Here is a 14727-nt window from a genome sequence, read left to right on the forward strand (position 1 = left end):
CCACACATACCATCATCATTTTAATTAGAGCAATCTCTTTCTCTTCATTTCTCTCTGTTATAGGCCATTAAAATGATGTTTTAGAAGTACTGTAGTATAAATTGTATATAGTGAATGTACAGATTGGAAATGTATGAGATGAATTTTGACAAACTTATTTACATGCCATGAAGATTAAGACCTTTATATTTCCTCACTCATTCCCTCATGCCTCTTCCCATAGTTTCCAAAAAGGCAACCACCCTTCTGAACTCTTCTTCATATTTTTCCTGTTTTAGAAATTCATAAAATTGAAATAATGTATTATGTGCTGATTTATGTGGGGCTTATTTCACACTACATGTTTTTGAGATCCATTCATATTTTTGAGTGTATCACTATTCTGTTTCTGTTTCTTCTTAGATTGCTGAGTACAATGCACTCTGTAGATATTTTGTTTATTCACTTGTTTCTCTCATTTTGTTTATCCATTCCTTGTTAACAAACAATTAGATAGTTTCAAGTGTTTAGCTATTGTCAGTGTAGTTTCTCTAAAGAGTTACTTTTTTTTGTAAATCCTTTGGTAGACACATGATTTTATTTCTCATGCAAATATATAGAAATGAAATTTTGTGATATATATGTATGTGTGTATATGTGTGTGTACATATATACATAAGATTTGCCTCACTCTCTACATAACTTTGTCAGATACATATCTTGCAAATCATTTTCTCTCAGTTTGTGAATAGTTCTATAATTTCTTAATAGTACCTTAATGAACAGTTTTTAATTTGGATGATGTCTATTGTATTTTTTTTTACTTAATGATTTTTGCCTATCTAACATAGTAAAAATATCCCATATTTTCATCTAGAAGATTGGCAATGTAAGTTTTAGATAAGGCTGGAATTTATCTTAAATTAATTTTAAAATATGGTATGAGATAAATGTCAAACAGGCTTTGTTTTTTGTTTTTTTGTTTTTTTCCATTTGGTTATTGATTTTTCCAGCACCATTTTCCCATACTGAATTGTTTTGGCACCAGTGTTGAAAATCAATTGATCATACAAATATGAATCTCTTTCTGGAAATTATGTTCTGTTCATTTGATATATTTGTGTGTCCTTATGTATCTGCTACATTCTTTCAGTTTCTGGGGCTTTCTAGTTATTCTTCAAATCAGGTAGTACAATTCCTCCAACATTTTCTTTTCCACAAGATTGTTTTGGCTCATCAGGTTTTTTGCATTTCCATGTGCTCTTTTTAAATTTTTAATTAAATTTATTGGATGACATTGGTTAATACAATTATATAGGTTTCTTGTGTATAATTCTATAATAAATCAACTAAATATTGCATTGGATGTTTACCACACAAAGTCATGCCACACTGAAGGTACCTGACCTTGTCCATATACATTTTAGTATCAGCCTGTCCTTTCTTCAAAATATAAATTTTGCTTTTAATCAATACTATATTAAAAGTACAGTTCAATTTGAGTAGAACAGAAATCTGCAACACTAAGACTTTCAATTCAAGAATGTAGCATTAAGTTTCTATTTATTTTAATGGTATTTTTATTTTCCATCATAATATTACAAGTATATAAAATATATTTTCATTTCTTAATTATTTAGTTGGAAATAAGTACAAAGTTACAGAGAAGTTAAAGACAATTTCAAGAAGTATCTATATATCCTTTATACATAGTTCTCATTTATATTGTGTTTTATTATTATATCTTATATACACAGTTTCTAACCATTTGAGAGGAAGATAGAAGTATAAGTCTTTAAAAGCAATTAAAGGTTAGAAATATTATTTTATCCTTAAAAATTTCTACACAAATTTTGAGACACTAGATCTATTTACCCATAAGTAATTCAGTAATACTTTCTTAAGAAAATTATTGTATTCTACATATTTATAAATTCTTAATAGTAAAATAATCAAAATTATCAAATGGAACAAACAAATGAAGTTAGTTCCTTGATGTAGGAATTTTGGCCTGTTTTTGTAGATTTCTTACACTTTATTTATACAATAATGCCGTGCTCAAATAAAGACACTTTTACTTGTTCCTTAACAATCAGACATTTTCACTTCTTCCTTAACAATCATATTTATTCCTTGCCAAGTTGCTATGATTAGAGCTATAATAAGTTTGTATAATAGTTAGAATTTATATTCTTAGCTTATTGAGAATCTTAAGGTGAATAAGAAAAGTGTTTCAACATTGAATATGGTCTTTATTTGGGTATTTAGGGTACTTTTATCAGATTAGGGATACTAATTTATATTCACTCATGTTGCAAACTATGAATAAGCATTGCATTTTATCAATTGTTTTTTTAATCTTATGAAATATTTTTTTTCTGTTAAATATGAGATATTGATTGATTTTTAATATCATTCTGAAACTCACAGGATAAACCCCATTTAGTCATGACTGCTATTTTCTATATTGCCAGGGATGACATATTAATATGTTTAAGGATTTTTAAATGTATGTGTGTTTGTGAGAGGTATCAGTCAAAAATATTCTCTCTTGTAATGTCCTTGTTTATAAGAGTAGCATAATCCTGTCTTTGGTAACAGGATCATGCTACTACCCTCAAAAAGTTAATTGAAAAGTTAGCTTTTTTCTCTACCCTTTAGAGCACAGGTGGCAAACACAAGGCCCATGGGCCTCCTCTACCTTGTTTTATCTGGCCAGGCACCTTATTTCTACCCAGGGGCAGTGCCAAATTCTTGCTTAACTGTTAAGGAGTAGTTACATTTATACCATCCTAAAGTTACATTCGGCCCTCTGAAGGCAACCATGAGGCTGATGTGGCCCCCCGTGAAAATGAGTTTGATACCCCTGCTCTAGAGAGTGTAGAACTCAAATTATTCTTTTGTCCCCAGTTTTATTTAGGTATACATGACATATAGTATTGTATAATTTAGGGTATATAACATAATGGTTTGATATATGTGTATACTATGAAATGATTACTACCAGAAGTTTAGTTAACATCCATCACCTCACAAGGAATATTTCCCCTTGTGATGAGGACTTAAGATTTATCTTCATAGAAACTTTCAAATTTATTATACAGTATTGATAACTATAGCCATCATATTGATATTACATGCCCAGAATTTATTTATCTTGTAACTGGAAGTTCATACCTTTTTAATCAGCTTTATCCAATTACCCCATGTCCCCCTAGCCCCACCCACCCACTTCCAGGAAACACAAATCTAATCTCTGTTTCTATAAATATGATGGGTTTTTTTTTCAGATTCCACAAATAAGTGAGATCATATAGTATCTGTCTTTCCCTATCTGACTTATTTCTCTTAGCATAAATGTCCTGAAGGTCCACCCATATTGTCACAAATATTAGGATTTCCTTTTTTTATAGCAGAATAGTGTTACATTGTGTGTATGTGTAACTTTAAAAAAATCTATTCATCCATTATTATAAATTTGATTATCTTTCCATGTCTTGGCTATTGTAAATAACATTGCAATAAACATGAGGCTATAAATATCTTTTCTGATAGTGATTTTGTTTCCTTTCTATTACTAGAGTTTGAATTGTTGAATCTCAGGGAAGTTCTATTTTTTTCTTTATTTTTTAAGTATGTGCCATACTGTTTCCCTCAATGTCTGTAGTAGCATACACTCCCACCATAGTCTGCAAGGGATCCCTGTTATCTACTTCCTTGACAGCATGTTACTTCTTGTCTTTTTGATAATAGCCAGTTTAAGACATGTAAGGTGATATGTCATTGTGATTTTGATTTGCATTTACTTAATTATTAATGATGTTGAGTACTTTTCATATACTTATTGGCTATTTGATTATTATCTCTTGGAAAACTGTTTATTCAGATTCTTTGCTCACTTTTAAATGTGATTATTTATTTCTTTTTCTATTGAGTTATATGACTTTTTAAAAATATTTTAGATACTGACATCTTATCAGTTATATGTTTTGCAAATATTTTAACGTTCTTTTTAAAGAGTAAACATTTTTCTGTCAGACAGCTAATTTATGGGCAGATGAGTTTGATTCCTTCAAGGTTTGACTTAAAAATTTATGAAAAGTCATCTAAAACAGCCCTATTCCTAATGCATTTTCTTTGTGGGCCCTGAGTTGAATGAATTGGGTTTTTAGTGAGAGCTTTCTCTATTTTTGCTCTTCAGAACTCCAAAGTTTCCAAGCATTGTGCAACCTGCAGTTTCTCTCTCTGATTCTCTCTCTAAGGTATGTCTTGTACTTACACAGCTAATCAGCTAAAGACCTCAGTGATCCTTCACAGATAACTGGATAACAGGATTTTTTCTTTTTAAAGCCCCAAATTCTGCATTACCTGTCTTGCAAATTTCAGCCACCAAAAGTCTAAAACTCTGATTCATCCTGCCTCCTTGAAGCAGTGATACCACTGTGTCTTTCTTAGGTAACATCTCCTTGCATTGTGATCTCAAAAATGTCACAATAAGAAGTTATACAGGGGCCCATCTTATGTATTTACACTATTTCACAATTAATTTCCTAATCGTTCTGATATTCCACATCTGAAAATAAGTTTTTAATATCTTTTGTAATTTTAGAATTCATGATAGCAGAGATGTTAGTCTGATAACATTTACTCCATCTTCTCCAAAAACAGAAATTTGAAATGTGTGTTATTAAATAATTGAGAATCCTTTACCTAGTACCAAGAATATACCATAATAATTTGAAATGATTACAGTATTTCTTCTACTAGGAACCTTAAAATGACACATATAGAATTTATTGCAGTTTATGAAAACTGATTACAGAAATATAATTACAACTTAATTTCAAAGTGCAGTGGTTCCAAAACCATTTTTTTTTTACTCCTTTTACTTAATTTAAGGACAGTGATACTCTGTGTTCTTTAAAAAGACTAATCTAAACTATAAAAACTTGAATTTTTGGAATGTGTTTAAGGAAAACAGGAAAGGAACAGTCTATATTCTCAACTTAATCAAAATCAAAATATAAAGGGACATTCCATTGTTGAGAATGACACTAACATGGCTCAGACAACCTAGTAAACTACACAAGAATTTATTTTTTTAAAGTTAGTGTTTTCTCTTCTGCTTATCATCTATATTTCTTACTTCACATTTTGGAAGCTTTATGGATTAAAGTATATACTAATAGAATGACTCTTCCTACTACTATTTGAAGGTAAATATTGAAGTCTTTGCACAAAGGATTTTCTGATATCTCTATAAACTACTTCATTTTAAGCATATAAGGAAAGTAAATTATACTCACTCTACTGCAAGCACCAGTTGTGGTCTCACAGACTGTGAGAATGGAGATGTTCTGAGGTCGGTTTAACCATCTGACCACCGTCTTGGTATTGCTTACCCATTTAACCATTGTGATATAGTATTCTCTAGTTGGAAACAAAATTAAAATTTACATTTAGAGCCAGAAGACTTGTAAAGTACCAATAATGTACACTGTTATATGCAAGAATAAATGAAATATTATTAGGCTATAAGAATGCCACATCAAAAGAATTTCTATTTATGAATATATACACATCGCATTTTCAAATAGTCACTATATAAATGCAAATATGTTTATGCATGTATGTGTATGTATGTAAACACATGCATATACATATAAATGCAGCCACAGATATATAGAAAACTTAAGGACAAAATTGAAAGTGAATGATTTCCCAGAAGAAAATCCTTGGAAAGGATTTAATCAAGACGTAAAAATAATCAAGATGCTAGATATTTTTGAATAATTTGTTATCCTCTATTTCTTAATAATAACATATATGCAAAGTAAGTATAATTTTTCTAAGCTTTTTATATTCTACTTCATTTCTTTAAAATATAGTCAATAATCAATTAAAAGGTAAAACTTATTATAGGCTTAATTATTTTTTATGCATGGCCTTGATGTTATTTCACATTATGCAGGAGAACTTAGCCTATAAACCTACGAAAGGTTTGGTTTGGTGCTTGTCAGTTGTGGGTAAAGGGCCACTTCCAGTCTTATTCATATTATATGTTACAGTATTTTTTAAACTCTTATTTATTTAAAACAGTTTAAAAAAAAAAGAAGAAATCAAAATGAAGGAGATGAAGGGTTACTGAATATTTAGACCAGAGGGTTTATTAATTTATGTGGCCTATCATGTCTTTAGGCTGGCTGTAAATTGGGAGTTTATATTTTTTCCTTTATAGTTTATAAGTCTTTCATTGTGTATTCTTATATTTGGAAATTTACATAACATAGCACAAAACCTCACCCCAAACAGAACAGAATGCAATCATCAACATTGATTCAATCAATTAATAACAAAAAATCACAATTTTCCAACAAATTTGCCCAGTTTCAGAATAGACGAGATGTTTTAGAAATGGCTTGAAAGAACTTACACACACATACCATGGACAGAGACTAAAGTGGGGTTATAACTGGAGGGAAGGGGGGCACCTGGAGGAGGGGGAGAAAGGGAAAATAGTTGGGACAACTGTAACAGCATAATCAATAAAATATACTTAAAAAAGAAATGGCTTGAAAAATGCCATCCATAAGTATCATCTTAAAGTTCATCCACTCAGTTTTAATAGGACTTACAAAAAAAATCACCTGTGGAAGAAAAAGCTTGTGAGACAAATCACCTGTTCTTGTACACATCCGTGTTAGACATTCAGCTACTTGAATCTTACATTTCTAACATCACTGACTACTACTTTCTCTAGCAAACCTATTAGCCCATCAAAGCTAATATGTCAGTAATAGGGTAAGCAAAACTTATCATACAGTGAAGCCTGCCATATTGTTACAGGGTGCAGCCAAGAGGGGGGCCCCAAATAGGCATTTGAAATGGGGTCCAGAACTTAAGGTGTCCAGGAGATTTTAAGATGTCTCCATCCCCCACCCCAGGGTGTGGGTTGGGGGAAGGGACAAATGGAGCAGGGCCATTGAGAGCTGTTTTGCATAGCAACAGCCTTGCAGCTAACCTCTGGCTTGGCCACCACCCTTTAACATATCTATAGCCTTTGGCTGGTCGCTTAGATATGTTAAATAGCTGTGATCAGCTCTAAGCCAGGGGAATGGAAGTAACTTCCCCACCCAGATGTAACTGGGGGAGGGGGGTGGGTCCCCTGAGTTACAGCACCTGCGTGGGAGCTCAGAGAGGATTGGCTCCAGGACATGGGGCCACACCTGCCCAGACTCATGATGGCAGCCCAGTAAAGCTGGAAGGATACGAGTTCCATCATGTGAAGCCGAGTGTGGGAGGAGTCGGAAATGGGGCTGCAGAGGAAGATTGGCCGCGGGGATTTAAAAACCCAGATTTGGCGGCCATTGAGGAGGAGAGCCATGCTGCTTTAGGAGGGTGAACCATGCTGCTTTAGAAGGAGAGCCATGCACAGCCCTGAGGAGGAGAACCATGCTGCTTTAGAGAGGAGAGCCATGCACAGCCCTGAGGAAGAGAACCATGCTGCTTTAGGAAGGAGAGCCATACGCAGCCCTGGGAGGAGAGCCACACGGACTTGACGGAGTGGAGACTCCTGCAGCCCTGAGAGAGGGAACCACGCAGCCTGGCAGAGTGGGGACCCCCACAGCTTTAGAAGGGGGAACCACCACCTGGTTTTAGCAGAGATCCCAGTGACTCAGCCGAGGGTGCCGGAACCCAGGGAGGTCTCCCAGTCGAGATCAAGTACTAACTGGGAAGAACCAGAGGACTACCTAAGCCATGGACTTCTATTTCCTTTCCTGAGATACGGTACTCTGGACTGGGTGAAGGGGGAAGGAAGGAAGGACTGTGTGTTTGTGGGTGTTTTTAGGGACTTTGGGATTTTGGTGAAGACATTAGGTCACTACTTTAAGTTAGTATAGCATTAAATAAACATTTCCTTTCCTTTTCACGAATCTCTGGCATTGAGAGATGTCTTTCCTCTGGCCCCGGGTGGACATAACGGACCCGGGGCCTTCTTTCAATAATAGTATATCATCCCAGGCCCCCCCTTGTTGTGTTCTGTAACAATATTTTCTTCAATCTTTTTAAGACATTTGGCAGCTTTCACAACCCAGTTGAGTCCCACTTGAAAACTGCCTGGAAATTCATGGAAATTATAGTGTCATGTTCCCCAGACAGAGTTAATAAGGCAAGATTACTTCAAATCAAATATGCAACTGGTTTAGGATTAATCTTTAGCCAAATTAATGTTCTTCATTAATGAAGAAGTTCTTCAGAGAATGATGTCCTATTCATTTTCACTGCACTTTGTTTAAACTGCTTTACTTTTTATGCATTGTTATATTTGTCACTGTGAAAAAAGGGGAAATATAGGTATTAGACTTTAATAGGTTTATCTAGAAGTTTTAACATGGATAAAATAATAGTGGTAACTATAATCAATCAGGAAAGAAAATGCTAAATTCTGACAATACATATTTCTGATTTATTGGCATACATATTGGTTGAATTGAAGTAAAAATAGTACAACTATTATAAACAACTGACCAAGGACTATAAAATCAAAGTCATATTTATGGAAAATATAAATAAAAGAGGTATACAAAATATTTTCAAACCAAATCAGATATTTGTCTCAATTAGCGAAAGTGAGTAATATCTTTTGTGGCAAGTAAGATAAATGAACATAAAAGATTTTAAAATAAATACCAACACATAATTTAAATATTAATCATGAATGGTTTCCCTTTTACAGTGGCCCTCAAGTAAAATGTTACAGGGCCATATTTTTATAATGTCTTCCCAGACATTGACACATTACAGGGATTATTACCTATGATGAAAAGTCTTGATTTAAAAAAAAAATTTCATATTTGAAAAGCAATTAAAATTCAGCAAGTGAAAATATGGTAAATAAGTGGTTTTTATAAGGGGCACTAACTTAAGTGTTAAGTTTAAATTATTATAGCCATGCCACTAATACTTATTTTTGATTAATGTGATTACTTTGTTATTTCATGGGTAATATATCTATGTTCATGAGCAAAATTTAATTTGATGCAAGATATCTTAGTATATATCTTATTTATAATTTGAAGAATGACAGTTATCAGGAAAATTGAATTGCGAAGACCTCCAGGGGTAATTTCAAACCACTGAAATTTCATGATAAAGTGTTAGGAATGTCTAAAATGTAAGTTAAAGTAGAGCTTAACACTTAAGAAGTGAGGAAAGATATATTTACTAACTAAATCACACTCTATGTCCTTTCTTTCTTTTGTACCAAGATCCTAGGTGCATATTTCTTTATGATTCATATCTACCTCATATGATTCATATGATTCAGTTTGCTCCTAAGTATCCAGGCATCCTCTGAATGAAGGATCAGGAAAGCACTTTTACCTGCAAATGTTATACTCCTTGGCCTGCCTGCAGCAAATGTGGCTGTCCTCTGGAATTCTATTTTATGAACACATTAGATCAGGTACCCCGTGACCAGTTGTCAGCGGTGTCCCTTCCTTATAACTATTTTTTCCCTTCTTGTTCCTAGTCTCTATGGCTATGGATTACCCAAGAAGTCCTAGAGAATCTAGTCTTTTTGAACCACAGGGACAGACACACAATCAGGTCACAGGGATTGCACTCAAGTCAAGAAAGACCTTATATCAGTGGTGTGGTCTGTCATGAGAGATCTAATTATTCACAAGGGTGTGTGGAATGGAGGCCTCTGCATCACCAGCAGACAGGTGTGTTAGAAGCTGCATCGGTTTTTTCACTGGTTTCCTGTCCAATCACTGCTCTTTATTCATAACATAATCTTTACATATATAGTTATACTGAACTCATTTTCTTCCAGGTAATCCAGTATCTTTGTCCATAAGTGTATTGTGATAGCATTCAGGACCAATTCATATCTACTGTCCTTCAAAGACCTCTGTTAATAACTATGTATTATGAGCAATAGGGGACATTTAGGACACTTCCATGAAGATTGATAAATTTATTAATTAGACTATCTAGGAAGGCACAGACATTCCTTGTCAATAAGAAATGTAGACTAGACATACACAAATGAAAGTAAATGAATGGATCAAAAAAACTATGGTACATTTACATGATGGAATACTACACAGAAGAAAGAAAGAAAGAGCTCCTACCCTTTGTGACAGTGTGGATGGAACTGGAAAGAATTATGCTAAGTGAAATAAGCCAGGCGGTGAAAAACAAATACCATACAATCTCACCTATAAATGGAACCTAATCAACAAAACAAACAAGGAAGCAAAATATAACCAGAGACATTGAAATTAAGAACAAACTGACAGTAAGTAACCAGAAGGGAAGTAGAAGAGGATAATGGGGGAATAAAAGCAAAGGGTTTTCAGGAACATTTACAAAGAGCACACGGACAAAACCAAAGGGGGATTGGATTGAGGGTGGGGGGGGATGAAAACAACTGTACTTGAACAACAATAAGAAAATAAAAATTACAATAAAAAAAGAAATAAAGAAAGCACAGTACTATCAAGACCAGAGTGACAGGGCAATGTAACACTGTCACATCAATGACACAGGCTGAGAACAATGGTTCACAAAGGCTGGGTGACTAAAATAAAAATTCAAATAAGTAAAAAATGTCAAATAATGTCAAATAAGTAAAAATAATGTCAAAGACACAGAGTAAGGAGAAGCCAAAAACAAACCACTGCCATTATTCTGTTCAGACTGCAGGTTTCTGAACATAAAGAATAATAATTATCCCACCAAAAGAAAAGTGACAACATTCTGTAGAAAAATCTGCATTTTTCATTATCATAAACATATTTTCACAGGAATTTAATTATTTTAAATTCATACTTGTAAATTCCAATAAAGATACTAAGTACTTCCAATACCCTGAACTCATAGTGTAAAAATTTACAAAATGTTTCTTCTTCAGATGAGATTAATTGTCTAAATTCCACTGGGTCTGAAAATATTTGAGAAGGGTCATTATCTTAGTTCCTACCATGTTACATTCTGAAGAATCAACACAGACCATAATTCAAATAAAAATAAAAGTCTGAATTGAATTAGTATTAAAGAAAAGTTGCATTCATGATCTGAATTTGATGAAAAGTTTTTAGCTGAGTCACTATTTTTTTTTTAATGATGGGAGTGTGGGGCAAGTAATTATAAACATAAATTATGCATTTCTCTGATAAACTTATCCCTTTAATTTCTTTTTATAACCATACAAATAAATTGATATTTATTTTACATTCTTTAGGCTATAAGTATCTGGTTAAAGGGAAATTCTATTCAATGATAAGACTAGCAAAAGGACTTTTTTCTGTCATAATTGTAAACATTAGTTGTTATAACTAATTAATTCAACTAACCAAAAGATCAACAGATCAAACAAAAATGACCTAATACCTTCAAATTAATAGCAAATCTTGTGCTTTGCGGGTAGATAGAGGTCGGGGATACAGTTTATAAAGTAGCTAAAGTCATAAGAAAATATTTTTCTATATGCTTCTTAATCTTCCTCTCTATATAGATACATATATATTCAATTATTATTATCATTGTGGTGATTTTATTAGAAATACAAAAGCTATAGAGATTGGTATACATGAAGTTTAATTTTAGTGAAAAAAGTAAAAAAACAGAAAAAGTTTATAACTAGAATGAGTAATAGAATATGGTTCACTTATTTGTTGGCATTGTATAGGTCATGTGAAGATAAAATAAAAATACAGTAGATGCCCAGGTAATACAAAAAATAAGCATATAAATTATTATTTGGTGAATTAATTATTTAGGTATTCTGTTATTGTGAATTTGAGCAGCATCTCAAATGATACTAGTAGCTATACTATGAATACAGTACAAACTCCAAAAAGAAGAGTGGGCATTTGAAGTCTTAATAGGGCATAGGGAAAATATATTACTAATAAAATAAGTTGGTATTGCTTGGGATTTATAGAAATACTAATAAATATGAGAGTCACTAATAAGTATGGGAATATTATTAATATACTGGTATCAAAAATAATATATTTGAACTGTTCAAAAACATAAAGAATTTGAGTTAGCTTAGAAAAATTTAATAATGGGGTAAAGAAAATTAGGAAGACAGGTAAAAGGAAATAAGTTACAGAGGCAAGCAAATATTACCATGAGTAAATTTTATGTCCAGCAGACACTAATGCAAACAATTAAAACATAATCAGTTTTATGACTCATAGGCACATAAGAAAAATATGGCAGGCCCTGACCAGCTAGCTGGGTTGGTTGGAGCATCATCCCAATATACCAAGGTTGTGGTTTGATCTCTGGCCAGAGCACATATAAGAAGCCAACAATAAATACATAAATGAATGGAACAACAAACTGAGGTCTCTCTCACTTTCTCTAAATATAAATAAATGAATTTTTTTAAAGAAAAAAATATGGCAGGTTTTCAGGAGAAGCACAAGTATTGCCTAGCTAAATCATAGATGTATGTGTATATATACATACAATTCAATTTCTCTGTTTTTATACACACACACACACAAAGATAGAGACAGACTGAGAAAGAGGAAGACAGAGAGACAAGAGAAAAAGAAACAGAAACAGAAACAGAGAAAGAACACTTCTCCCATGGATTCAGAAAGATCACTGTGTGTTCTTGTGAGTCTGCTCCTTACTCCTGCAATCCTGAGACAGTAATAACTTTCTGCTTTTACAGATTCGATGTTTTCCTGTCCTTTGTGAGTTTCTCTTTAATCCTGGCCATATCTTTATTTTTGGGGGGGGGGATTAAGATTGTATTTATTTATTCATTTTTAGAGAGAAGGGAAGGAAGAGAGAAAGAGAAGGAGAGAAACATCAATGTATGGTTGCCCCTCACATGCCCCCGACTGAGGACCTGGACGGCAACCCAGGCATGTGCCCTGACTGGGAATCAAACTGGTGACTCTTTGGTTCACAGTCTGGTGCTCAGTCCACTGAGCCACACCAGCCAGAGCCATATCTGTGTTAGTAGTCCTTTAATTACCTACACTTTATTATCCCTTGAGTGTGCTGCCTTTTTTAATTTCTAGGACACTGATCAATAAATTATAAAAAAAAGATATGTTCTGTTAGATCTCAAGTACATAATGAGGGAGGGAATAATAATTTTCAGACAAATTCCTCTATGGAATTTGTTAGAACTCCTCTATGAAATTGCCTCTATGGAAACTTAGAATACTAAGTATTGAATATTAGAGATATTGGTACTCCCAAAACAAATTCAAGAAAGTAAGAGTTTAGATTCCCTCTGATGTGCATCAAGATGAATGCAGCCTTCTTTAATTCACACCATGGATCTCTCTCTCTCTCTCTCTCTCATGTTTCTGTATATGTGGGTCCATTAGGTAGTAACTGGACTCACAGTGGCTAAATGCAGATGACATAAATTTCAGTAATTACCTTTTTTCTTTTCTCCAAAAACAACTAAAAAATACATTTCTGTAAAACAAGCTTGGAAAACATTTGAAAATAACAGTTTTGAAGTAAATTTTGATCTTGATTTGTGGAAACAAAAGAGTAAATCACACACTTTGGTGCATTTCCTATGGCACAGTTAGCACTCACATAAAACCAAGAGGCATAAAAAGCAAAACTGTAATGTACATTGTATAGATATTACATGACTCTCTCCAAATTGTAGACCAACATCACTGCTAAACCAATATGTCGGAATTACATTTAAGTACTTTTTCTTCACAGGAATTTCACTCCCTGTCGGTAGGATATAGTATTATTTTGTTGGGAACTGCCCTGCCTGGTATCAGAAGCTGTAACCTCCCCCCACACCCCCCCCCCCAAGGCTAAGGCGAGGGAGTGACCTTGGACAGTAAACCAGCAAGGAGACAAAAGCTTATCTCCCTGGCAGGAGTGCTGCTTCTGCTGCTTCATTCATAACTGAACCCCAATGCTTGGTTGGTTAGCCAATGACGGGTAAGATTCTCCAAGAGGGGGAATGACCTAAGACAGGCACCATCAGGTGGGAGGCCTCCCAGAAAGGACTTTGGGGGCTACAGCAAAAAGGGGTGATGGACACTGGCTCCTCAGCTGTGATATAGCCTGAGTCCTCATTGTCTGGGAGAAAATCTCCTTATCTCTTGGTTGCCTTAGTTCCCTTGCTCCACTGAAACAATGACAGGGTGGTGCAGCTCTGTGCTGAAAAGGGCAGGTTCCCTGGGTGATCAGGCCTAAGAAAGAATATGTAAAATCCTGTGAAACCTGCTTTGTTTAGAATGCTCTCAGTTGAATGATAAGGGTCCAAGGAAGAAGTAAGTTTGTTCTTTAAAGTTTTACAGCTCTTTGATCCTGACGCAAAATAGGCCCTCAGACTTCCTTGTTATCTGTTACTTCCTTACTTCCTTACTTCCTTACTTCCTAGCAATGACTAATGAGCTTTACCTGAATTCTTATGCAAACGAAACCAATAAAAAGCCTCTCTGGAGGGGGAACAGCGTGCTCCCCACAAGAGGGAGTGACCATGATGCCCTCCAGGAGAGAGGGTGGCCAAGCAGCGCTCTCCCCACCAGAGAGAGTGGCCATTTTGTTCCTACTTCCCCACAGGACTTGGTTGTCTCTGTGTATGTTTTTCTCGAGTGTTGACTAACCATCCACAGCGTTCCACACTCACTGCAGGCAGGTGGGCACGCATCATTATTCTGTGTTTTGGACTTCCAACAACTAAGATATGTGATATCTCTTTGCAATTGGTGACTAATTTTATCATTT

General features: G+C 34.3%; 1 protein-coding gene across 4 annotated transcripts in view; it reads right to left on the bottom strand.

The window, feature by feature from the left end:
* The window catches only part of DPP10 (dipeptidyl peptidase like 10), a 715100-nt gene that overhangs the window by 85592 nt on the left and 614781 nt on the right, over positions 1-14727 (bottom strand). For all 4 annotated transcript variants that reach the window (XM_028510436.2, XM_028510435.2, XM_036023642.1 and 1 more), the window contains one exon: positions 5286-5409. In XM_028510436.2, the coding sequence (XP_028366237.1) occupies positions 5286-5409 (124 nt within the window). The remainder of the gene's footprint in view (positions 1-5285; positions 5410-14727) is intronic.

This window comes from Phyllostomus discolor, chromosome 4 (assembly GCF_004126475.2).
Source record: "Phyllostomus discolor isolate MPI-MPIP mPhyDis1 chromosome 4, mPhyDis1.pri.v3, whole genome shotgun sequence".
NCBI classification, from domain to species: domain Eukaryota; kingdom Metazoa; phylum Chordata; class Mammalia; order Chiroptera; family Phyllostomidae; genus Phyllostomus; species Phyllostomus discolor.